This window comes from Simochromis diagramma, unplaced genomic scaffold, assembly GCF_900408965.1.
Source record: "Simochromis diagramma unplaced genomic scaffold, fSimDia1.1 OVJJ01000558.1, whole genome shotgun sequence".
Classification (NCBI taxonomy): Eukaryota; Metazoa; Chordata; class Actinopteri; order Cichliformes; family Cichlidae; genus Simochromis; species Simochromis diagramma.
In genome coordinates, this window is record NW_024386859.1 from 21,251 (window position 1) to 48,846 (window position 27,596).

The window sequence follows — 27,596 nt, forward strand, 5'->3', positions numbered from 1 at the left end:
CTCGTCAGAGGAGCTTCAAAACAGTGTGGCTGAGAGCTCCTCGACGCTGGATCGTTGAGTGACTTCCCGTCAGTCTTAAGTCTATGTGCAAGGTTAGTGCAGGTCTGCCATTAGGTCTTGGTACTAACGGCTACCTTTTGTATGCATGTTTCCCCAGGAGGCATTGCGGCATCCAGGAGGCAGCACACGGACAGTACACAGGGAACGGAGACAGAGCCCGGAGCACGGGATAAAGGAGAAGACACGGAACGGGAGTTGGGATCGCACGGGGAATTTATTGTTGTTTGGATTGTCACCACTGTAAATAAACGCACTGCCTTCAGCGTCAAGTCCTGCATTTTGGGTCCTCATTTCTCACATCCCCACGGTCTGCCAGCCAGACCGTGACAGAACGATCCAGCCATTATGGGCCCAGCGGACTCAAGGACCATCTCACAGGAGGAATTGCTCGCCCAGCTCTGGAATTACTGTCGGAGCATTATCCAGGCGGCAGATCCACATCGGAGACACATACAGGTCGTATTTTTTGATACCGTCCTGTCTTCAACCACCTGTTCTATGAGCTTTCTGGACATTGCAAAACTAATTCGAATTGTAACTGTGTTGAGGGCAAGCTCTAGCTTTGAACTGTTTGGTTTAGGCTGTCCGGGAAAGGAGGATGTGGCAACCTCCCTGGGAGCCCTTGCTGCCTATTTCTTTTTTCATAGGCAGATAGCCTCCCCGCCGTCGCTTGCAGCTCTCTCGTTGGACCCTCCATTGCGGGGGAAACGTTTCACACGCCCTCTGCACCTCACCACATCTCCACTCACCTCTGCGGCACCTGCTGAGTCAGCGGACCAAGGACCGGCAGCTCAAAATCACACAGCTGCTCTCCTGTCCGGCCGGCTGGTGGAACCTCAGCCTGATACGCTGGCCCCGGCATCGTTAAGGAAGCGACGCTTGCGCCGCCGGCGTGCCTCACCGCAGCCAGACTCTAAAACTTTCCAACAGCCGGCTGTGGTGAGTCATATGGACAATTCATCTTCAGTCACCTCATCTGTTTATTCACTGGACTGTGTGAAAGCTAACCTCGTAGCACAGCCAGCTGCCCAGCCTGTAGCCGTAGCACAGCCAGCTGCCCAGCCTGTAGCCGTAGCACAGCCAGCTGCCCAGCCTGTAGCCGTAGCAACGGCCAGCTGCCCAGCCTGTAGCCGTAGCACAGCCAGCTGCCCAGCCTGTAGCCGTAGCACAGCCAGCTGCCCAGCCTGTAGCCGTAGCACAGCCAGCTGCCCAGCCTGTAGCCGTAGCACAGCCAGCTGCCCAGCCTGTAGCCGTAGCACAGCCAGTCCAGTCAGCCTCTCGTCTTCATCCTCAGTTGGAGGCTGATATGCCTGCTGGAACTACCCTGCCATTATGTCACCCGCCTGTTGTTTCTACATCGCTGTCCAGTCTACCACGAGTAGCTGCCGCACCATTATCACCTCCGCCCTTTGCAGCTACTTCTCCACCAGCGTCCCATCAGACTGCAGCGACCGCAGAACTCTCGACTTCACCATCCACATCACCCGCTCGACCGTCATCTTCGCCACCTGCAGCTTCCGCATCGCCATCTTCACCTCCGGATCAACGACCATCTATACCCGCGTCGCAGCCGGAGGAGCGGCTCAGCGAGCCGGAGGAGCTCAGCAAGCCCGAGCGGGGGCTCAGCGAGCGGGGGGAGCCCGCGTCGCCAGCTGTGGAGCTCAGCGGGCCGGAGGAGCTCAGCGAGCTAATGCCGGAGGAGCTCAGCGGGCCGGAGCAGCTCAGCGAGCCACCCACTGAGAAGCCCGCACCGCTGCTGGCGGACCTCAACGAGCCGGAGGGACCGGCGTTGCCAGCAGAGGAGCTCAGCGAGCCTGGTGAGCCCGCGCTGCCACCGGAGGAGCTCGGAGGTCCGGAGGGATCTGCTGAGCCAGAGCTGGAGGTCGGCGGGCCGCCACGTCCAGCAGCCCGGCCGCCACGTCCAGCAGCCCGGCCGCCACGTCGGGAATCGTGGGTTGTGCTGAGGCGGGAGCTGCAACGCCGCCGCCGCCACCGGACCCGTGGCCGCCCGCCGGAGCTGTCGCAACGCCGTCGCCACCGGACCCGTGGCAGGCCGCCTGAAGCGTTCTGCTTCCATCACGGGGTTGGAGGTAGGCCGCCCGAACTGTTTTCCCACCACTGCCTGACCCATAGCGGGTTTTGCCTGCTTGCAGTCCACTGGGTCGGCCGCAAGAACTGTTGTTCCCACCATGGCAGTGGTTGGACATTTGAACTGGGGTTTTGGGGCCCTCCGTCCGGGACCCCCCGCCGCCTGCCCGGGGTTGGTTGTACTGTGGTTTTTGTTTTGTTTTTGTTTTTGGGTCGTCGGGAGCCGACCCTTAGAGGGGGGGTACTGTCACGGACCCAGTTCCAGGGATTCGGGGTCCGTGAGCAGTGTGGACTACTATTGTAGTTATTATTATTATTATTATCATTATTGTGGTTGTTGTTATTATGGTTGTGTCTGCTGTCCTGTTTTTCCGTGTTGGTGTACTGTCAGGTGTTTAGGGGTGTGTGCTTGTGTATGTGAGGGTGCGGTCGTGGCAGGCACTTTTAGGCCTGGTGGGTGTGGCCCTGCCAGCTGACCGGTCCCACCCAGGAATCCACACACACCTGGCGCCGATCAAGCCTCGTCAGAGGAGCTTCAAAACAGTGTGGCTGAGAGCTCCTCGACGCTGGATCGTTGAGTGACTTCCCGTCAGTCTTAAGTCTATGTGCAAGGTTAGTGCAGGTCTGCCATTAGGTCTTGGTACTAACGGCTACCTTTTGTATGCATGTTTCCCCAGGAGGCATTGCGGCATCCAGGAGGCAGCACACGGACAGTACACAGGGAACGGAGACAGAGCACAGAGCACGGGATAAAGGAGAAGACACGGAACGGGAGTTGGGATCGCACGGGGAATTTATTGTTGTTTGGATTGTCACCACTGTAAATAAACGCACTGCCTTCAGCGTCAAGTCCTGCATTTTGGGTCCTCATTTCTCACATCCCCACGGTCTGCCAGCCAGACCGTGGCAGATTATTTGAAAGATTTGCTTTAGTCACGTCACCAAATGCAGTTGAACCACCCGTGGATCCATGTTTGACCATTCTACCACTCTGAGCTCTGCTTTTTAATCATTTTATTATTATCATCATTCATTTATTCATTCTTTGGAGGGGGGCTATTTCCTAATGCCGCCCTAATAAGCTGATGTTCAAGGGGAAATATAACAGAAACTCTTTCAGTGTTATTCATTAATAAATTAACAGATAAACTGTGAAGAAGAAAAAAACTGAGATTTAAAGGAGAGAGTGAGAAACTTGATCATCCATCCTCATAATACATGTTTATCAGTATTTGCTGTGACCATACTGCAGTAATAACTACAAGTCTACATTTCTGTGACTGTTGATCAATCACAGCAGGAATCTGAGCTCATCTCTGCACACAGAGCAGCTTCAGCTCTGGGATAAACTGCTCGCTTCACGTCCTTCTCAGCTCACAGACACTCATCCTGATATTTTCCTTTAACATTTGATGGTATAATTCATCTGAGTTTACACTTTTCTGCATACATACAGAAAAACAGACCCAAACACCATAAACCATCAGTTTCACCGTGTAGAATATATTGTTGTTTCCTTGCTTTTAATTCCGAGAAAAACTCTGATTTGGATTTTCTCTGTTCTCTTTGCCACAGCCCATCCCAGCAGCAGCTGACTGTCACAACACTGAATAACACTTTAGGAGGAACGTCTTGATGAATTCTCAATCATCCAGGAAAGTAAATCTCCAAAAATTTATTCTGTTCATCTGGATGTAGCGTAAATATGGTTATCCCAGCTGGACTTTTGTCAAAACTGGGAAGGCGCCTAAAGAAAGCTCAGTCCGATCCAGGAGAGAAGGACAACCGCTGCCTAAGCGAAAACCTGTAGTGATCCCATATGTGTCATGAGTATCGGAGCAGTTGAGATGCATTTTTTCTAAACCACGGGTCTCTGTGGCTTTTAAACCCCAAAACATGTTGTGCCAAAAATGGGTCCACCCCAAGGATCGGGTCCCCCGACACAAACAGAGTAACATAGTTTACGCTGTTAAGTGTCAGGAGGATTGCCAGGATTTATACATCGGGGAAACCAAACAACCTCTGTCTACAACACAGAAAAGCTACCTTGTCAGGCCAGGACTCTGCAGTCTATTTACACCTACAGGCCAGTGGACACTCTTTAAATGATGAGGATGTACACATCCTGGACAGGGAGGAACGCTGGTTTGAGGGCAGAGTCAAGGAGGCCATTTACGTGAAAAGGGAAAGACCATCTCTGAATCGAGGAGGGGGCCTAAGGGTACATTTGTCACCATCTTACAAAGCTGTGATTTCAGCCATTCCCCAACTCACTGTGAATGGGAATCATGGACACTGATCAGTGGTTGTTGATCAATGGTCATGAGAATTTGCATAATTAAGATTAAGGAACTGACCTCCCAGCCCATTGTTCCTTCAGTGGGCTGGTTTCAGTCATTATGCAAATGTCCTGTTTATAAGATTGAAACCTGCATTCAGCTGAGAAAGAAGAAGCCACTTTCTCCCACAAAACGCTACGTCCAATGAACAGAATCAACTTTTGGAGAAAGTTGAATCAGTATTTCAGCTTTAAGAGGGTATTTTAACACAAACATCAGTCCTTCTACTTTAAGTATGTTTGACACTTTGTTTACGCCTAAATTAACTTTACTGTTAACGAGTTTTCATGTTTCTGTAATCCACCAGTGTGCTCATGCTTTTTTAATTGAAAAGAGATTTTTAATGATCAAATATAATTATTTTTGTTATTTGTGGATTTTAAATGTCCTTGACAGAGACAGATGATAATCATTATCCTGCACTGTGGTCTCAGGTTTGGTCGAGCTAGCACAAAGAATGGCTATGTTGAACTTCCTCCTGGGATCTACACTAAGAAGTGAGTCCAACATTAGCAGGGTCTCTTTCCTTTATCTGGATTCACTTTAGCATTCACAGTCACGTGAAGCTTGTTATTAACTCGATAAGTCAACCCAGGCTTTCAGCTGAGCGCTCACATGAAACACATGGTGTTGGCAGCATCTGATCAATCATATTCATGGAGACGTGTATCAGCAACAGAGCAGCTGAGTTTGCAGAAGGAAGTCAAACTAAACCACAGGAACAATATGAGGAGATTACACACATAATAAAATACTAGCAGTAACACAGCTGCTGCAGACAAATCAGTCGTGTGATCGTGTGTGAGAGGAGAAGGACTGTAAAGGAGTTTGGTGTTAAAAGCTCTGTATGAATGTGGGAGCATTTGAAGGGCTTTAAAAAGGCCAATATAAAATAAAAGGCAGCAAAATTGCTGACTGTGAAAGTCACCAGACTTATCAGACCTCTGTGATTAAGACCTGTAAGAACACCTATTTGTACTTGTTGGCATTATATCAAACACACACGTATATTAAGCCTTTGTTTGAACTCTGGTTGAATTTGTTACTTTCAGACTGTGAAACATCACAGAGGCTGCAGCTGCAGATCTTTTTTTCACCTGGAAATTTACTTTAAATGTTAGATGGAAAATGTATTGCTCAGTTTAACCAAAGTAAGAACAAGAATCCATAAACCTTCATAAAGACAAACATCTCCCAGAACATTGAGCTGCTGAAGTGTCACTGAAGGGAAAAACTATTTGTCCTCCTCCATCCAGCAACACCTGAAACACCTGAGTGGAAGCTCCTCCCTACACTGTGTTTGAAGCAAAGCACAAAGGAGACACCTGCTGGAGCAGCTGGAGTCCTACAGACACTCAGCCTCTTCACTACACAAACACCTCCTACAACATCCACTCTTTCCACTCTGACTGCTGTGTTTGTGGAAACACTCCAACACACACCGCTTCACACACCAACATAGAAATGTGTGTGGAAAAGAGCTGAGCTGATATTAAACATGAGCAGTTATTCAAAAATACAGAGTCAGGAACAACATCTAGACACACATTACCTCTCAGCAGCAGAAGAACATCCTTTAAAGTCTATATCAATACCCTTCGACACGTTGCTCTTTAAGGACACACAGCTGGGTTCAGGTCCAGGAGATTCTGGCCTCTTGTTGATCCTAAAAGAAAAACAATAAATGTAACAGCTTCATGAGACAGGAAGGAAAAACTGGAAATATTCAATTAAAGACATGATGAACAATCTCATAAAAATAATGTACTTACTCTTTGTCACATAACAGTCTTTTATTAAAGTCTACACCAATATACTTCGACTCATTGCTCTTCAAGGAAACACAGCTGGGTTCAAATCCAGGTTCTGGATTAGTTTCAGGGTTATGTCCAGCTGAGCCTGGTACGCCCCACAGCTCTGGGCTTTAAAACAACACACAGGTATGAGTGTGAATAATGATGGAGCAGTGATGTGAGTGCTGAGCTGTGACATGGAGAAGAGTCATGGACAGTTAGAGATGGTCATCTCACCTCTGAGCTTTGGTCTGGCTCTCATGTTCCCCACACAGAGTGCTTTTAGAGGGAGGGACTCCCTCCTCTCTGTCCTCAAACTGATCCATGCTGCTCAATTCACATCAGCTCACACACACTTTCTACCTTCACCTGCAGAGGAAACACAAATCATTCATGTGCACATCAACTGAGAGCTGCAGAGGTCGTGTCTGATGTGTTGGACTAACATCCATCTGAGACGCAGCTTTCATCAGTTCACTACAAAAAGTGTCACAGAGCCGAGTTCAGCCTCCAAATCCTCCATTACTGTAGTCCTACAAAGCAGCAGGTCAAACATGGCTGCAGAGAGCAGCTTTATGTCAGTAACCATGTCCAGGACCGAGCTGACTGCTTACAGAGTTCATACTCTAACTGCTAGCTGCTCTGCTAGCTAAGCTAACTCAGTAACAGTGACTCTGACAGCAGTTACTGTGGAACAGCGGCCGAGCTCAGGACACATTCAGTGTGTTTAGTCTGAGTCCTGGACTCTGATCCAATGGATTCAATCCAGCTCAGAGTTTCATGTGTTCATCAGAATAAAATACATGTACTAATATAACAGAAGTAATGCTCTGAATGCAGGACTGTAATGGAGGATAAATAAGGTTTTTACAGCCTGAAAGAAACATTCAGTTCATATATTTAATGCATTTAATTTAATGCAGATCTGTCAAATGGTGATGGGTATGTTAAGATAGTTAAAGAGCTCCTCCATAACATTTACAACAATGTAACAATTGGCAATTACATACATAAATGGGAATTTTTTTTAATTTAAAGTTAGAGAATTTTCAGTTATGTTTAGTAAAATGAAAAGTAGACAATAGAAGGAATTTGAAAGTAAATTACTTTACAATATAAATAACTATTGTAATAGACATTTTATGTCAGAGGCTGATAAGAAATCCCTGTTGTCTTTACAGGCTCAATTAGATGATCTATACAAGAAAAAGGCTCATGGAGCTTACATTAGAGCTCGTGCAAAATGGATAGAAGAAGGTGAAAAAGTGCTTCATATTTCTACAATTTGGAGAAACGGAGGCAAGAAAAGAAATCTATTAATACATTAATCGTAAATGGGGAGGAATGCACAAATCATAAGACTATAGCGGAAGAAAAACATAAATTTTACTCAAATTTATACTCCTCGAAATATTTAATCACTGATTCATTAACTTGTTTTGATCAGATTGAATCTTCTACTCCAAAAATCGATTCTGTATTCAGAGAAATGTGTGATTCTGATATATGACTGGATGACTGAGATCAAGCCTTAAACAAACTGAAAATGGACAAAGCTGTTAGAACAGCTTTGAAATTCATATGAGTTGTTCGCACTAAAGTAAAAATGTGAATTATTAGCTATTCATGATTTTGACCTAGTAGCTCTCTTAACATAGCTGTTAAAACTGACATTAAATATTTGGGTATTAAAATGTCAAAGAACAGAAATAATAGAGAAAATCTAAATTTTGAGCAAATTACCCAGAAATCTAAAAAGATTTTAAACAGCTGGCTACAAAGACACCTCTCCATCTTTGGACGTGTCTTGCTTACTAAAACAGAAGGTATCTCTCGATTGAGTTATCCATCACAATGGTTATATGTTTCCAATAGTCTAATCAATAATATAAATCGAATTAATTTCAATTACATTTGGAGAAACGAGCAACATTATGTTAGGAAGAAAGATATAGTGAAGTCATTTGAAGAAGGAGGTTTGAATGCGATTGATTTTGAAGCAATGATGGTTCCATCAAACTCAAATGGTTGCAATCTTTCATAAATATTTCAAACGGTATTTTGGTTTTATTTCCCCAAAGTAATTTTCAAGAAGTTGGGTGGCATTGAATTTCTTATAAAGTGCGACTTTGAAATATCCAAATTAAATTATCCAATTTTCACAAACAGGTTCTCCAGTACTGGAAAATGATATACAAGCATATTTTTTCTCCACATACAAATTCGATTTGGAACAACAGATGTATACGATAAAAGAAAATCCATCTTTTATAAGGATTGGATGGATCATGGCATTTGGACGGTTTTACACCTTTTAGACAATGACGGAAATGTGTTAACATATAACAAATTCATAGATCATTATGGCATATCATGTACTCAGAGTAAATTCATTAAAGTTGTGAAAGCCATTCCCCCTGCAATGATTCAGATGTCTTCCCCCGATTGAACAACAACCCGTCAACAACATGCTGAGCTGTGACTCTTCTTCCCTCTAAAGTCCTGGTGTTAACACTCACCCTGCATCAGCTTCACCTATTTTTAAATTGTTTTTACTTTTCAAACCGACGGATCATTTGAAGCCAACCATCGAAAAACTGCTTCAGCTGTGTTTGATGTTTATGCTACAGCCTGTTTACCAATATAATCAATATCAGATATCAGAGCAACAGAAACCTCGGTGATCAGGACGCTGGGACTGAGAACAGGAAGTGGCTCAAACGTCACAGTTTCATAACGTCACCCTGAACTCCACTCACGGAGTTTCTGTCGCCATTGTAGTTTTTAAAGTCCCGTGATAAAGGCGGGTCTTTCTGTGAATCCGCACGCTCATTGGCTAATAGCTCGAGATTGACACATCGTTATCCAATGAGTGTGCGGGAACTTCCGACATAAAGTTGTTTCCTTTGAAAAACCAAAGTCTGATTATTTTTGCCTCCACTGACGGAGCCTGTTGTTCCCGCCACAGAGACACAGTAATGTCAGAGCGGTGTTAACACTCACCCTGCCTCAGCACAGCTCTCACTCTCCTCCTGCTCTCTCACACTAAACGGAGGTTTACCTAAACTCACTTCCTCTCTACTTACAGGAAACCAGCGCTCAGAGGAGCCGACCGGCCTCACATTTCACCCACAGACATGAACAGCGTGGAATTATTTTATGTCATAAGAAGAAACATATTCATGTAAACACTCACCTGCCTCAGCTCCACCTTCCTCCTCCTGCTGCTCTGAACGGAGGCTCAATACTTTCACTTTCACTGCTGCTCCCTAAACACAGAGGATGCTGGGACTTGTAGTTTTTTCCTTCCGGTGCGGTCTTCCTCTTTGTTTGTTTGTGTTTGTGTTCAAGTTATTTCGATCATGTAAACATCAACAGAACACGTGAAGCCACACAGAGTTTGTATGTCGAGGTGGGTAGGAGGGTTTGAGGGTTTGGGGAGGGGTCAGAGGGAAGAGGTCTCGGCAGTTGCAGGATCTCTAACATTAGAATCTAAAAATGTGTCTCATATAGGTGTTATTTTGGTACTTTACACGTCACACAGTTTCAACAACTCCTTATATGGTACAAGTTCCTCTTTTCTTTCTGGCTTCCTGTATTTATTAATATGCTTGTATATTTCTACACTAACTTCCTGTTTTTCAGTCTGGCTGAGCACTTAGTTTGTGAGTCAAAAGTGGCCTTGCTTTACAAACCTTCATTATTAAAGTACATAAAACAATATAATCAGAAAATAAGCACTAAGAATATATTAATTACATGACAGTTCTCCCCCTTTTCGTGTTTCCTAAGAAACACGACATAATTCCTCATTTATCCCATTAAGTTTACTTGCATGTTAAAAGGCTAAAATATAACAAAAGAGATTATGCTAAACAAAATGAAACCTTTCAATTGCCCAACCCTATCTGTCCCCTCAACGGGTTGTATGTTTTCAATGTTTCCTTATTATTCCGTCATAATTACTTCTATCCACAACAAATAAATCAAGCTCTAAGACAGCACCTGTGAAATGTGAAATGTCCTAAATCTACTTCCTACATCCCCTTTTTTTACCCAGGATCCCAATTTAAACCCACTTCTGACTTCCCTCAGTGCTCACTGTAAACTCCAAACAGGTACAATTAGCTTTTCTGGTAAAAGGTCCTAGATTATTTTGTCAATCTTTGGAAACATCCTCTATAGAGTTAACCCGTTTCATCTTCAAAACTTAGTCCTGGTTTCTTTGCCCCCTTTAACGGGTAGAGCATATCCGGCCTGAACACTGTATTTGGGCAATTTACATAACATAGAAATCCTTTATATTAACTTTACTTAATCTTTAATTAATCTTAATTTACTTAATCTCAATGTTCTTTATGTGTGTGAGCAACACTTTTAATTTTATTAAACACACCCAGGGTCAGATATACACCATCACCCTATCAGCATAAAAACAGACAGAGACGTTCCTCTTTCTGTCACATTCTTCCATACATGGCAATTTGTTTCACCTTCCAGATGATTCCTGGGGACTTACAATTTCTTGACTCTTCTTCTGTCACTTGTTACTAGGCAGCTCAAATGCAGTTAGAAGCAAAATGAATTCCAGGCCCTCGGCCTGGCCTATGTTTAAATCATTTGTGTTTGTAAGCGTGTATGCGGTTTAACCTTCTGCTGCTCCAAGTCACTTACACAATAGATCATCGGGACATCGTGCCAAACGAAGCTTAAGACCTTGAATAGACTGAGCATCAACTCTTTCATGATCACAATATGCAATGTGTGTATACAATGATTATAGCTGCACCTTTAAGAAAAGTTTTAGTCTAATGCCAGTAGCTTTAATAAACATTTTAATGCAGTGTTAGTGATGAAGGCTATATTGTAGCAGTAAAGTATTTTCTTTATTCCCACATTCCCTCTCTTGACCTTTTAAAAAGAAAGGTCACCACACTTCGTGTTGTGTCACTCCTCGGCCCATTTGGCCGCTTCTAAGTCCATCAATGGCATCATGGGCACTGGAACGACCGTTCCAGGGTCCACTGCCCTCGTTATTGCCTTTTCCAGCAGTCCTCTGGGACAAGGAATGAGACAACAACCGCAGGTGACCAGTATCGCTAAAAAGCGGCAGTAGAAAACATTGCAGACATGAAAAACCCCTTCCACTTCCCAAACACTGAGGTCATCCAGCTGTCCAGCGGATTGTCAATTCCCGAGTGCTCATGCATGGTTTTAGACAGAGTTTTCAGCCCCTCCAGAGCTCGGGTTACTGAGCCATCTGGAGCAGTGTTGTTGGGGATAAAGGTACAACACACTGCTCCAAACATGGCACACACGCCCCCTTTCTCTGCCAACAACATGTCTAGGGCCATTCGATTTTGCACTCCCATCAGCGAGGTCGGACCCAACTGTTCTGTGAACCCCTCCATGGCATCTCTGGTCAGGTTAGAGAGTCTCAGCACATTATAATGGACATAGTTTATGCAATCAACATTCTTATTTGGAGTTATCCATATGAACATACTTTCAAATCCTGAAGCTAGTTGGTCCACTAGTTTATACTCATCTGGAACTCCCCTGGGCACTCCTATTGAGTCAATCCAGGTAGGCGAGTTCATTCTAGAGTCATAAGCATGTATCCCCTGTGTCCCTCTCTTTGCCAAAATGTGTCTCTTACGTCTGGCCGCCAATGTGCGTGTGTTGTGTTGTGGTATGGCTTTTACTTTGTTCCCGATTAGCATGAGTGGAGCTCCGAGTCGCACCATTGCGCACGTCCCTTCACTTCCCATATGGGCACAAACCAAAAGGGTGTTACGTCCACAATAATAATAGAGCCCACTTCTTGCCCATGGTCCAATTAAAGTGTTTGTTTGGCTTACATTGTTTGTGGTTCTCCCCGTGAGTGTGACAGAGCACCAACTTGGGTCAATCTCTCCCAACTTGTACTTTACCGTATCCGTTGAGAATTTAAAGCATGTGTAGTTGTTTCGTTTGGGCATGAATGGTCCTACTTGTGTTTGCTTGTGAATTAGGGGAAATGAGCTGGACAAGATAGTCCAGTTGCCAGTACTCACCGCTTCTCTAGTCAACCGCAACATGCAGTCATAGCCCCACTTGACCTCTGGATACAGTGGTGCGGGCTCCGTGAACAATGGTCTAGCTGAAGCACAGGCAACACAATCAGATACATGTTGTTCTTTAGCATTTTGAGCCACCCAGTCCAGCCAGAGGTTACTGTCACTGAAGCCGGTAGAACGCTCAATCAGGTCCTCAGTCCTAGTGTAATCCACCGTCAGGACTGGTCTCCCGTTTGTTTCCTGCTCCTCTTAATGTAATGGTACATTTTATTTTACTTTATCAGACTTACCCAAAATATATATGCTTTCGTTACTTTGCTCCTGTCTCCCTCCAGTACCAGCTCTTTTAAAAATTTACTGTTTAAAAGGGAAAAAACCTTGGTCACTTGGACAAGTCTTTGTTATTCTATAACTGCATTTTTATATGAAAAGTCTAGCGATCCCCTATTTGACTCATAAATATTACTTTGGTTGTAATTATTTTCCTCTATCAAATTTAATTGACTTCTACAGTGGCCTGCTTTTGTTAATAGTAACATGAGTAACATCCAACATTTTCTCCCCTTTAGCATTTGGTATTTTCCCCACTATATAATGTACTACCATAATCTACACCCAGTCAATAAAACAGAATTTTCTCAAAGCAAACATCAGCAACCCAAAATCAGCAGCCCCAGAATTAAGTCTTCCGCTCCTCCTGCTCATGGCAAAAGCAAAGCAAAGCAAAGCAAAGCAAAGCATCCCCTTTCTCTTGCCAGCGTGGGTGAATTGTTTATCAGCATTTATTCATCCTACTCTTGGTCCAGTCTTTATCTCAGTGTCCAGTCAGTCCAACCTTTAGTCCACATCGTCAGTCCAGTCACAGTCCAGTCACACACATTCACACCAGATATTGCTGATAGTGGAGACTCCTGCGCAAATAATCAGATTCTCCACCCTCAGCAACGTGAGCTCATTCATTTGTTTTATTTTGTTTTGTTTTTTGTTTTTCAGGAAAAGAGTTCTTTATGCTCTTGGACTGGATTGACTCGCTGCAATCATTTTAGACAGGGACTTACAACCTGATCAGGTCCCCACAGGTCGGCTTTTCCTCAGCCAGTTGTAATCTGGAAAAGCTCACCTTATATTTGTTCTCCCGAAAATTTTTACAGCGTTGTTAATTCAATCTTTCAGGCCTGCTTAGAGCAAAAATGAGAAAAAGAGAGCTGATTATTAGCTCATCAGAGCACAAAACATCATCACCTGACAGGTTTTCTCTAAGTGCACTGTTACAACTTTAAAGGGCCCAGTTCTAACCATGTCCATGTTTAATAAAACTCCCTCTATTAAAATAAGAAAACAACCCAAACCTAACCGTCAGAATCAACCCATCACTAAAACAACAACCCCAAAAATCTTAATCACAGAAAAGTTTTGCCTCAAGTTTTTCAGCGTCCTGACAGTCTGAGGTCAACTGACATAGTCTCACCTGCTCAATACACAGAAAATCTTGTTAAAAGCTGCACAGTTTTGCAGACCATTGATATTCTCATTAAGCCCTTTCTAAAGACGTTATAACCATCTATCATCACTAAATTCTAAATTTCTTTTCCAAATCTGGACGACTGCACTTAGTCACAGACCTGAACACTTTATTTAATTATCCTGTCTGTTACCAAGCCTTTCTTCTCACACAGTCACAGTGTGTGTTTCAGTGCAAGCTTCACTCATCCAGTCAGACAGGAAACACAAGTTCTCCTTTTTCTTTTCCTGTCCCCAGTCATTCAACTCATTTGCATACTGAGTCATATCTCAACGTCCCTGAGTTATTCCTCAACTTCAGGGTTTAAGTGTGTTACATTCACACTATTTTAACACTGATGAGAGATAACAAGCTGATTTTCATTGCATGTGTGTTATTAGTCAGGTTTAATCGATGTCTGTGCAGTGGAGCTGCAGATCCACCAGGGCATGTTCTCAAAGCTGCCTTTCCTACACATTTCTCTGCTATAACTGGATCATTTTTAACTACTTTGCTATGAGTCCAATGATCTTTGTATCACTTTTTCATCACACTAAGTGACTTGGACAAGATGATAAACAGACTCACATGCTGAAGATGCTGTCTAATCTTCATGAGCTCTCTTGTATTTGTAAGTGTTAGTAAGGTTAATACATTTTCTGCTTGTGTGTGTGATTTTGTGTATGTTTCTTTTTGCAGTGTTTCAGACTCCTTCACAATTTTCCCACTTAAGCAGTCTGTTTTCTTTTCCCCAGGTTTGCTAACCCAAATTTAGATTTCCCACATTAAATAACAGCGTTCCTCTGTGTTCTCACCTACTGCTCTCACTCCTTTGTCCTCTCCCACTTCAACAGTCCAATAACAGGAAGTTCTCTTTCCGCTTTGTCCTGCATTCTCCACTGTGGAGCTGCATTCCTCGTCTTCAGTTAGGAGTGAGAGCTCGCTTGTCAGGTTTAGTGACACATGACGCTGTAAACAATTCAACCAGAAACTTGGCCTGAACGTTTCATGCATGGTTTGAATGGCGTATTGAATGGCTTCAATACGAAACAAAACATTGTTATCAAGCATGCTCTCAGAGGCGGCGAACAAAAAGTAGGACCTTATTTTGTGGATGGATTTGAGGCTTCCAGCAGAACTGCATATGAATTCTTTGGGTGTTTCTGTCACGGCTGTCTCCGCTGCTACCCGGAGAGTGATGTTAACCCTGCCACCAAGCTGTCATATGGCGAGTTGTATCATGCAAGTTGTGAGAAGGTGAATGCTCTAAGAATGCATTATGGTCTTAATGTCGTGGTCATGTGGGGGTGTGATTGGTCATCATTAAAGTCGACTGATCAGTCAGTCAAGGACTTTATGCACAAATACAAAAAGCCTGAGCCTCTGGACCCTAGAGACGCGTTGTTTGGGGGGAGGACTAATGCGATGAAACTGTACCACAAGGTTGATGATGGTGGAGATGAAAAGATCAGATACTATGATTTTACAAGTCTTTACCCCACTGTTCAGTGCACGAAACATTATCCAATAGGTCACCCTCAGATCATATCCAATCATTTTGACAGAGTTGAAAATTATTTCGGGTTTGTTAAGTGCACTGTGCTTCCTCCAAGGGGTCTATTTCATCCTGTTCTGCCCTACAAGTGCCACAATAAGCTGATGTTTCCTCTCTGCAGAACGTGTGCTGAAGAGCAGCGCCAGCACAGTGATTGTGTGCATGCTGAGAGTGAGAGGCAGCTGTCAGGTACTTGGGTTTCCTTTGAGCTTGAAAAGGCTATTGAAAAAGGGCATCAGATTGTCTGCATCACTGAAGTTTGGCACTTTCCTAATAACACTGACACACTGTTTAAGCCGTATGTCAAAACATTTTTGAAATTCAAGCAGCAGGCATCTGGATACCCGAAAAATGTCAAAACAGCTGAGGAGCAGCAGAAGTTTGTTCAAGACTATTATGAGAGAGAAGGCATCAGACTTGACCCTGCTAAGATTTGTGTAAACAAAGCAATCAGAAGTTGTAATAAACTGCTTCTGAACTCTCTCTGGGGGGGATTCTGCATGCGAACAAATATGCCATCTTGCGAGCTGATTACAGACCCTGCCAGATTCACACAGCTGATGTTCAGTGACCATTATGACGTACGCCAGTTTTGTTTCATCTCTGATGATGTTGCAGTGGTTCAGTGGTGTCATGCTGATGGTAGAGGGTCGCGGGTGAAGGATGTGAATGTCTTTGTCGGTGCTATGACTACGGCCTATGCGAGGCTCACTCTGTATGACTTGTTAGACAAGCTGCAGGAATGCATTCTTTACTGTGACACAGATTCAGTTATCTTCACCTCTCATCCCGGGGAGTGGGTGCCCCCTTTAGGACCATACCTCGGTGAGCTGACTGATGAGCTCAATGATGGCGGGTCTGGTGAGGATGATCACATTACTGAGTTTGTCTCTGGAGGTCCAAAATGCTATGCTTATTACACAAAACAGGGCAAGACTCAGGTTAAGTGTAAAGGTGTAACACTCAATGATGTTAATTCTAAAGTTGTTACCCATGAATCGTTGAAAGGCTTAGTCAAGGCATTTGTGGCCAACAGGGATGCGCGTTTAGTTGCAGAGTCTGACACCATCAAACGCAATAAGAAGAGGTTTCATCTCAGGAATGAAACAGTTGTAAAAAAAGTTCAGGTGGTCTATCACAAGAGAAGGGTGCTGCCTGACTATACAACACTCCCTTATGGATACTAGAGATGGACCGATCCGATATTACGTATCGGTATCGGTCCGATACTGACCTAAATTACTGGATCGGATATCGGAGAAAAATAAAAAATGTAATCCGATCCATTAAATATCACGAAAGCACCTCACAAAACTTGCAACACGCCGTAACTCACCTCAGAACGTTAGCACGTCGGAGCAGTATGCATCACGTGATAGAGCGGCTGTGGCATGCGGGACCTGTCGGTGGTCTGGATAGCATTTGGAGCTTCGCTAGCAACCTGGCATTTCATCTCCGACAAAGTTATCCCGAGAGAAGTAAAGCAAGTGTGTAAGTCCATCTCTGAATGTTTGTAAAGCATTCCCACGTTAAGCTTAACAACCAATTCATGGAGCGACTGCCTCTCGCTCTCCGGCTGCTACTTCAATCGTGAAACTGCTTAATGATCAGCTGATCGGCTTTTCTGTCGCGAGTCCGTGTCTCTAGTTTGCTTTTGGCCCACTTTGCACCAGAAAGAGGAAACCAGCGGCTGAACAACAGCAGCACGTTTAAGCTTGATCAGCTGTTGTTAGAATTTATTTATTATTACTTTCTACACCAGGATCTTTTTCTACGCAGCTGACGGCTGGTAACTGTGCAGGGGCGGATCTAGCAAAGTTTAGCCAGGGGGGCCGATAGGGCATTAACAGGGAAAAGGGGGCACAAAGACATACTTTTCTTTCTTATTCTCATTTAAAATGTCTAGCTTTTAATAAATAATTATCCGAATCTTACACCCAAAGTTTTAATTTGATGTAAAATGAATAGAAGTCAATTACTGTATATAGTGACTATTAAGTCTAATATATATACCCTAGTAAGCTATAGTACTTTTTCCTTTGGGAAGGTACCATCTGTGCAGTCTGCAATTTTGTTGAAGAAAGATGTTGAATCTATTTAATATTTCTTGAAAAATAATTGATTTCTGTGCATTTTTTTTTCACACTGCATCAAATTAAGGTTGATTACGTCGATTAAGCATCATGAGGTGGAGGGTGGTTCCCTATTTTTTATTTATTTATTTTTGTTGTTGCTGGGAGTTGGAACCCTATTAGTTAGGTTGCTTAATATTTATGCTAAGTACTCTTTAAAATACCAGAATAGGGAGGATGGTGTAGGTTTAAGTTTATTAGATTGATCAGTATTGCTGAACTATGAAATATATTTTTTTTGCATACAGGTATAACAGAATAGCTTTAGTGTAGTTGTTGTTTTAAACTTGAGTATGAACTTATACAAAATGCAGCAAGATATTAAAAAAAAAACAGTTTTGTTGATTAAAAAACACTATATCGGATTCATATCGGTATCGGCAGATATCCAAATTTATGATATCGGAATCGGTATCGGACATAAAAAAGTGGTATCGTGCCATCTCTAATGGATACTGATCAGGATCAAGCCTTTGATGGGAGGCTCCAGCAGCCTACAGTTTAGTTATTAGCGGGCCGAGTAATCGTGGAAAGACTTTCTTTGTCAAAAGCATCATTGAAAAAGCATCCACTATTATTTCAACCAAAATTGACAATATTGTTTACATCTACTCCTGCTGGCAACCTTTATACAATCAACTTCTTCAGATAAGAAAAATCACCTTTGTGAATGGTATACCGGAGTCTCTGAGTGACGATGTCCTTTTACCTCCGGATAAGAACAACTTGCTCATTATCGACGATGTGATGAATACTGCATCTGACAGCATAGAAGTTCAAAATGTGTTCACACAATACGTTCATCATAGGAACTTGAGCTGCATGTGTTTAGTTCAGAATTTGTTTATGCAACAATTTTGTTGAACACTAATTATTTAACTCTGTTTAACAACCCCAGAGATAAATATCAAATTTCAGTTTTAGGTAGACAGATGTTTCCAGGTAATACAAAATACTTCTTAGAAGCTTTTAATGATGCCACATCCACCCCATACGGGTATCTTCTAATCGATTATAAATCTAAGACGCCTGAGTATTTAAGACTCAGAACCAATTTGTTGTCAGATCGTCAAGTTGTTTATATCCCCAAAAACGGCTAAAGCAGTAAAAAGGATGTCGTATTCACGGATGCAGAGAAACATTGCACTGTTGGAGTTGTTGTATAAATCCCCACCCAGCGTATGGAGGAATATTATTTGTAATGCAAGCATGGATTTTATTAATGCTCTGTGTGAGATATCACTCAATGTTTTGAAAGGTGTTATCCCGCTGACTGATCAACAGTACAGACAGCTAAAAAAGAAGTGCAGTGGGAGGGGTCTTAGAAGGTTTGGGTGTATACACATACAAGCTGTTGCCATCCTGTTTAGTAGATGTTGGCTTGGTTATGTTGGATATCACATCAGACACTATGCCTGATGCTGCTTTTTTTAGGTGGGGTTTGACTATGCTGACTCCTTTTTTAAACAACGGTACAGCAATTCTAAACAGGCTGCGGAACAAACCTCCCAGACCTGCGCCATATTGCGTGCTGGTCCCAATATAACCATTCAATTCGCCACCAGCCTGAAAAAAGGGGTATGTGTTGATTTTGGTCGTCTTTCAAATCAATTTCTATGTCATCGATTAAGGTTTTCGAGACCGGTGTGTAGTGTGGGCTGTCAAATTGAAGAATGGCTCCCCAACGTCATCGTCTGTTATATTCATTGCTCTTAATAGCTGCGCTTGGGCGTCACCCACAAGCTGGTAATCAACGATATCTGCATAAATAAAAATGTTCTATTTTCCGCCGTATACGTCTGCAGGATGTGGTGCGTATGTGTTTTTATAATGAAGTACAAACGGGTCTTCTGATTTGAATCCTAAGATTCCTGCCAGTCTCCCTCTAAATGTGAGAACTGTGCCCCTAGGGCCCATAACACTAACATAGTTACTAACTTCACTGTATTGTGTTTTAATGTCGGTGTTATGTTTTAATGTTTTATTATCTGCGCCACAGATGCATAATGCCCCACAGACAGCTCAATCACGGTTATGGACAATGCTCCATCTTTGACTGGATCATAAATTTCCACTCGCGAATCTGATTGTGGAAAAGACAACCATAGTCTTGGGTATTGAAATTCTATAACACCGACCTCATACGGTTCATTTAAAACAATAAGTTTTGCTAGCTTTGTTCTAAAATTAGATTTCTAATTGCCTGGATAAACATGTGCTGAAGCATTCGAGAAGAGGCTCACATAAAAGCCTGCGTTGTTGTTGTTCGTTTTATCCATTCTTTCCTTCCTTCCTTCCTTCCTTCCTTCCTCAGTCTTTGTCTAGTGCAGAATGAAAGTATGCAGAGCTGCGGCGTCTCTGTTAATCACACTTCAACGATGTCTTTTTCAGGGATCCATGAATTCAAATGAGAAGGCCAACCGAGCCATTTGACCAGCGCTAACTTTTTTCGGTCCTCTTTTTTTCTGCCAAGTATTTTCTCTATTTTAAACCTTTTGTTTTTGTCAATAGTCACCTGCTGTATCTCAGGTTCATAAAATACACCTTTCACTGCAGCTCCTGTGAGATCCTCTAGTTTGTATACGGGAGGGTCTCTTCCTAAACGCTCCTTTATGGTAAAGTACTCGTCTGTGTAGGTCTGATGGTAACCCTTTCAGAATATGCCTCGTAGTTTAGATATTCTCTCTGTATCGCCCACATTAAATTTAAAAGTCACCGGTTTTTGGGGTTTCATTTTGTACAGGGTGTTAAAGACTGCTTTCTCATTATCTTTGCACACCTCGGTGGGGGTCATTTTGATAGAGCTGTGATAAGACAGGTTATAGGACTGTACAAGATCTTGGATCACATTAACATATCTTGGCGAGTTAACTGATGTTAAGTATTTCCACATTTTCCCCTTTAAGGTGCGGTTAAAACGCTCTACCACACATGATTTCATTTCACTAAAGGTTGAAAAATGTGTGATGTTATGCTGCTCCATTAGTTTTTTAAATGTTTATTATAAAATTCCTTCCTCTAAATCTGTTTGGAGTTTTTCAGGCACACGGCCCTCTCTCAGAATATCACCAAAAGCCTCAGCAACAGCCTGTCCTGTCTTGGTTTCAAGGCACCTAACCCATGCATACTTAGAAAACACATCTATGCATGTCAATAAGTACCTAACATTATCATTATCCGCAGAATATTCACGCATGTCAACCAAATCAGCTTGAAACTGTTTGTCAGTCCCGTTAACCAAAACTCTATTTCTGTATCCTTGCATTTCTGTATCCTCTATCCTTGCAGGTTTATGAAGAGTATATGTGTCATCTCCTTTTAAAAACGCTCCACGTCAGGTAATGACGGCTTTAAGCCTGTTGCCTCACTGACAGCGATTATTTGTAATTTACAACGGGCCGTTTTTTTCGTTTCCCCCTGGTCACGCCCTCTTTGTGGGACAGATGAGTTTATAATATATCCAGACTCTTTTTATTTACTAAAACACTCGGTCTGTTTCCTTTCATTCTGTTCTGGACATCATTTGTTACTGTCCCTCCGCATCGCAATTGCATAGCAGACCATTTCGGGTTTTTGCGGACAGTAACAAATTGGACAGAGCAGTGAGAGATAAGTGACACGGAAAGCGAGTAGGGGAAGCAGACAAGGGGGCGTGGGGCCGGGTCAGAATCAAAAGCCGGCCATGCTCTTCCACCTCGTGGCACATGGGCACCTGCTCATCCTAGTGAGCTCCACACCAGCAGCCCTTTCAACACACTTTACACTGTCAAACACTGTGTGTTGTGACCTCAGCTAACACAACAGGCTACATTTAAGTCTGGACTACCTGTGTTGTATATTGAGGGATTTTCAACTTGTTTTTTATTCATCCAGCCACTCAACATCAATGAGCGCTTGACATAAAAGAAATCAAATGTTCCAGCTGACTTTAAACTTAATTTTAATACAGGGGCTCAAAAAACAACATCTTCATTATATTATCCGGACTGGAAAGTCGTTTACACATCTCAAAGGGGAAGAAAAGCTTTATTTGAATACAAACCCAGCACTACAACTGGTTCTGGGATCTCCCCATTGTCAGTTTTAAGCTTCTCCACAAAGTTCCTTAAAATCAGCATGTTTGTCTTTATTGGTTTTGATAGTGATTGATTATTCAGTCCCCAATCTGCTGTCATCTAAAGAACAAAATGATGTTTCTATGAGTCAAAAGCTCCAGATGTTGTCGGCTTCACAAAGAAAACAAAGAACTTAACACAAAGTGTTTGGAAGCCAAAATGTTCCCAAGCTGCTCTTTTTGAAATGGCATAGGTACAGTGCTGTCTAACAGCACACTGTGGAAGGCAAACATGTTATTGTTGGATGAAACTTCATGAATCCTTTGTAGATTTGAGCTGTTGGAGCCTTTTCTTTTCTCTTCAGGTGTACAGATGCTGAGGAGGCAGGTGGAGCTGGTTGTGATGCTGGCAGAGGGTGTGTCCTTAGTAACTCTGTGGAGGCAGAACTGGATCCAACATTGTGGATGTTTGATGTTGGAGCCATTAGAGTCTCTGGCCACACTGTAGGATTTCCCTTTGATCCACTGTGGGGGCATTTTGGAGTCTGTCCAGTGAAACTCTTCATGTTTGTTTTGACTCCAGTTTATAAGAACAGAGAAATGTGTCATGCTTTTGTTCGGCCTCCACAAATACACACATTTGTTCATTGGTTGGATTGTTTGTAAGGAGACACATTAAAAACCATGTTAATAAGATCTTGTGGTTTCCTGTGGATCCGACACAGAGAGTGGACTTCAGACAGAAAGCGTGGAAGAGATTTTAGAGGCCGTGTGTGGCAACAGGAAGTTTCTGTAAAAATTATTCCCGGCAGTGCACTAGTCTTTGCCTTGGTGGCACCAGCCATTTTAGCCGACCTGGTTTTCCATTTTAGGATGAAACCTCTTCTCACCCACACTCTGTTATTCATCTCTGTTTTTATGTTGCGGCTTTTGAGCCGGGTTGTAACATTGAAGATTACAAAGATCAACATTAAGACCAGTCTGTGCATTGCAAAGCAGTGACCAAAGAACAAGAGTTGTGGGCGTTAAACCCATCACTTCACAGTTCACGTTCACAGCGAGCTTCGTCGAAATTTACAATGAGACCCTGAGGGACCTTGTGTTCACCGGCAAGTCCAGCAAGAGACCTGAGCATGAGATCCGCAAGACAGCCAGCAACGAATTGACAATCACTAATCTCACCTATGAGCGGGTCTCCAATGAGGATCAGGTACAGCAGACAGACATCTGTAGCTCAGAACAAATTAATTTCAAATCTGCTGACAAATTGTTACCAAACTTTGAAAATACATCAAACTTTATCGATGCTCTGTTTTAAAATGTTCCCTCGTCCTCTCAGGTTCTCCGTCTGATTGCTTTGGCCAATCAGAATCGCTCCACTGCCCAGACAGCCCAGAATGACCGCTCGTCTCGCTCCCACTCAGTCTTCCAGCTGGATATTGAGGGAGTTAATGCCGGCAGGGATGTCAAGTGCAAATGTATCACACTGGAAGTACCAGCATCAGGAATGTGGTTTCTTTTTCTTCTTTTGGATCTATAATATTTAGTCTGGTTAGTTATTGTTACTGTAACCAGTGCAAAATCTGCTCTGATGACTCAACGTTAATGTTTGAGCGCTAAAAGAAGTGTGTTTTGTAAAGTATTAAAACTACCTTTAATGGAAGGAAAAACGGATCACTGCTTCCTATAAGAGTTGGTTTTCTCTGTGTGTGTGTGTAGCCACTCTGTGCCTGGTGGACTTGGCTGGCAGTGAGCGAATGGTGAAGAGCCAGTCTCAGGGTGACCGTTTCAAAGAGATGACCGCCATCAACGGCTCACTGTCCAACCTGGGCGTCATTATCGCCGCTCTGGCCAACGAGGTCTGCAGCTGCAGTTTCTGTAGTCTTAGATGTCACACCTGCTTTCTTTACATTTACAGTATTAATGTTTTTTTTGGCCTTTGTGTTCCAGGAGACTTACGTAGCTTACAGGAACTCGAAGCTCACGTACCGCCTGCAGGGATGTTTGGGGGGGAAACGGCAAAACGTGAGTTTGTTATCACAAATCTTTATAATGACGATACATAAAACTGAAGGAATTTATCCCCAAAAAATATTTAACAGCGTTTGATCTCATCACTTCAGATTGTGACTGTTTAGTCTTTGGCACTAATTTTGGATGTCTTTATTTGCAGCTTGATGTTTGTTAACATTGCTCCGGAGCCCGACAGCTTTGGGGAAACTCTGAACTCATTGAGGTTTGCCAGCAAGGTCAGTGCAGTCTTGTTTCCAGTGTTCATTGGACAGAGTACATTAGTGATGTCCTTACATCAGCTGTTTATGGTAAACCAAAGCCATACTCCATATCCATTTTAATACCTTGGTATGTAATTCACACTCACATTTTGTCTGAAGAGTAGGGATGTTCCTGGCGTCTTATTTACTAGTCGACTAATCGAGGGGGAAATAATTAGACTAACCAACTAAAGTAAAACTAAGGAACATTCAGATATTGAGTTAATTTTCAGAACTGATTAATAGAAACTGTCAAACTAGACGCAGAGGTATCTTAAAACCATTTATCACATTCTGTTAAATACAAATGAAAATGCGTTACTACAAAAGATGTTCTATTAAAATATGACAATCATTTGAGAATCTAAAAGTACGTCTAAGTGTGGCGAGAATGATTCAGGTAATACATTATACAGCCGTTTTCTAGTCAGGTTGTGGGGGCAGCAGGAAGGACCACTCCTGACCACAGCTGATAGATGTAAACTGGCTAGCATGACCAAGGATGCTGGGGCCTCCTACTGGTAGGACGTGCCCAGCTGGAACAGCCTCCTGGCCAAGGTGGCTGTCACCTTTTGATGTGAAGGAGTAGTGACTCTACTCTGAGCCCCTCCCCCATTGACTTAACTGCTCTCCTAAAGGAGAGGTTTTCCACCTTTCAGGAAACTAATTTCCTCTGCGTGTATCTGCGATCTCAGTGTTAACAAGAAGATCAGGGTAGATTAATAGATTTATGGCGTTTCTCAACAACAGTGCACCATCTGGTGGTAGATCGCTGCCTAACATTTAGAACACAATGTACCAGCATTGGGCATCAATTAAAATTTTAACAATTAGATTGAACGACTGGTAAGTCTGAGACAGACTAGTGACAATTAGTCAACTAGTCACATAAATCCCTGAGAGCCCACAGAAGTGGCCTGCACCATGTGCGTGGCTTGCTTTGCAGTTTAACCACCAAAACACTCGTCTGCAGTGGAATTTCTTTGAGCTAATCGATTCATTTATTTCATTTCTTCTAATTAATGTGGAAAATGGTGGCAAAGGTGGATGAAATGAGTGATTCCTAGAGTTACATGTCAGCTTACAGCATAGGGATTAAGTTTACAGTATAAATACCACTGAATTGTACAATGATTTGAAGTTTCACTGTAACTTTAACATTTTTGACAATTTTGTTTTGTTTTCTCCCCCACAGGTGAACGACTGCGTCATCAGGACAGCGACTGCCAACAAAAAGTAGAAATTATTTTAAAAAAAAAAACCCCTGAGTTTTCTACTTTTTAGGTTCATCTCAGGTTTCCACGCTGAGTTGGTCATGACAGTTGCCATGTGTGATGGCATGCCACACATGGTAAGCTCCACACCTCACCACCCGTTGATTCACTTTAGTTTAATTTACAGTCACTACTTTAAAACATTCTATTTATTGTTCAATATCGTTTCTTTATTAAATGTATTCATTTTTCCATCACACCTTCCAATGTTTATATGGCGTGCACACATATTAACCTTGCAAGGTCAAAGCTCTGTTTTATCTTATATTAATACACCTTTGTTTGAGTTACCTGGGGGTTGGTGTCTCCTCCTGTCTGGCAAAGGACTGGGAGACCTGAAGTACTACTGACAGCCTAATTGGATTGCACCACATGCAGGTGAACGACTGCGTCATCAGGACAACAAAAAGTAGAAATTATTAAAAGAGTAACTTTTATATATGTGCATTTAAAGCAAGGGCGTCAGTTTTTGGGTTTTGTTTTTGTTTTTTTCCCACGTATGTTGGATTATGTTTCTATATATATACTTTGTAAAGGGTATTTTAAATTAATGAAAATGAATAAATTGTTTCTTTTACCTGTTTCGTTGTCTGCCATATCATTAGTATGTTTCGTGGGAATTAAATGTTTATTTAACATGTACGCTATTACATTTACTCTACAAATAAAACCAAATTTAAAGGCTGTTGCATTTTATTGCCTTTTTTCTTTCCTTTTCTTAAAGTTATGAAGGCATCTTGGATGCCATTTCAGTGAGTGGGGGTTAATGCCCCACACTCTTTTCTGTCACTGCTTTGAATGCACAGACTGGTCTTAATGTTGATCTTTGTAATCTTCAGTGTTACGACCCGGCTCAAAAGCCGCAACATAAAAACAGAGATGAATAACAGAGTGTGGGTGAGAAGAGGTTTCATCCTAAAATGGAAAACCAGGTTGGCTAAAATGGCTGGTGCCACCAAGGCAAAGACTAGTGCACTGCCGGGAAGCTTGCCTCAGGTATGCTTTTATCCACACCTGACTAGGTGTGGCCAATTAGCACCAGCTGAAAACACTGAGACGATTAGAAGCTGCAGAGGGACGTAACATTCAGTATTGATATTTGTAAATGTAAACTATGAGAATTTTTTTTTTAAATTCTTTTCTTTTTTTTCTTTTTCCAAATAAATGTCCCGATTGAGTAATGAAACTAACCCAAAGGAGAATTCTAACAATGTTAGAACAGGCCATTCAATATGCTTTATCGTGGACAACTCGTGGCTACAGACAACATCTGCCATGTTGTGGACCGCTCAGTCTCCCCCCTCCAGCACTGCTAATCCAGATGTTGGATCTGTGTTTCCACAAGCCCCGCGAATTCTAGAGACTTATTCATCATGAAGAAAACAAGACAGTCGATCGATTTATTTGCGCAAGGGAGGCCACCATGAAAATAACCTCTAGATCCTCCTCCTGCTGCCTTTTATTGAGAGACCGTTCACACAAAACACGTCAGAACAAAGCCACGCCCAGACAAGGCATTGTATGTATATGTGTGAACTTCTGTAAGAATGTGTGTGTGTGTGTGTGTGTGTGTGTGTCAGACCTCCTGCTGACCAAAGGGTCGTAAACGCAGGAAGGTTAAATCAAAAGAAGCACAAGGATGTGTCTGTGATAAAAGACTACAGCCCCCCACCTTGATCCTCGAGAATCTGGGGGGAAGGACAGTGGAATTTCTTTCATCAGAGTTAAAACAATGTACAAATGGTAAACATAAAAATGACAAACATTTAACAATTCACTCTAACACCAGACCCCACCCGACTCCGCCCCCCCTCTCCAGGATGCTCACAGGACTCTGCAGGATCACACCCATCTGAGGAAACGGAAATCAACATTAAACTCGCAACCTTCCACCTGCTGTCGATGGCACTGAATGAGTATGTGCAGGAGATATGTTATGGATGCCAATCCGGTCACCCCAGCCAGTTACAACACAGTTGCCTGTTTGAGCTGCCTGTGTTTTTCTTCGAGACCTGCTATGATGAGGTGATGGAAAAGCTCCGGACGCCCCGATTCATCCCGGCCATCCGTCTGTTTGTATGCTCAGTGTCAGTGAGGCTAAAGCACAAATCATCAGCACTGCAGAGCGTCTTCTGTGTGAACTGAGATCAGTGCCGCACATTGTTTGCACCACTGATGAGAATGTCGGATACCTGCTAAATACCAATCATCACACCCGCGGAGTTAAATCAGCGCTGCTCCACATGATTGGAAACTACTGGTCTGGGAGACACAAGATTTAATGTACATCTGTTATAAAAACCTTACTGTGCACTACACAGAAAATTAAATAAAAACGTATGCTAACACTTTTTTCTGGTCATTTGTGTTGTGTTTGGTCAAAGTGATTATGGAAAACACGCTGAGAAAAATATATCACAACCCTGCACACCCAGGGGGTTTAGGAAGTGTAAAAGACTCGTATCCGC

At 42.9% G+C, this 27,596-nt stretch overlaps 1 protein-coding gene across 1 annotated transcript; it reads left to right on the forward strand.

Annotated features, from left to right (window-relative positions):
* Positions 1-15,907: 15,907 nt before the first annotated feature.
* LOC120732090 (carboxy-terminal kinesin 2-like) lies at positions 15,908-25,103 on the forward strand. The gene is made up of 8 exons (XM_040029429.1): positions 15,908-16,256; positions 21,947-22,008; positions 22,627-22,791; positions 22,921-23,059; positions 23,301-23,440; positions 23,532-23,606; positions 23,755-23,830; positions 25,050-25,103. Exons 1-7 carry the CDS (start codon positions 15,908-15,910, stop codon positions 23,767-23,769), a joined length of 945 nt encoding a protein of 314 aa, XP_039885363.1. The 3' UTR covers positions 23,770-23,830; positions 25,050-25,103.
* Positions 25,104-27,596: the final 2,493 nt, after the last annotated feature.

What these genes read in the sequence shown, in the direction of transcription:
- LOC120732090 (XM_040029429.1), top strand. Translation starts at nt 15,908, where the DNA reads ATGCCATCTTGCGAGCTGATTACAGACCCTGCCAGATTCACACAGCTG. An exon ending in GGGTCTCCAATGAGGATCAG is followed by an intron (nt 22,792 to 22,920) that starts GTACAGCAGACA and finishes TCGTCCTCTCAG; the next exon opens with GTTCTCCGTCTGATTGCTTT. An exon ending in TCGCCGCTCTGGCCAACGAG is followed by an intron (nt 23,441 to 23,531) that starts GTCTGCAGCTGC and finishes TTTGTGTTCCAG; the next exon opens with GAGACTTACGTAGCTTACAG.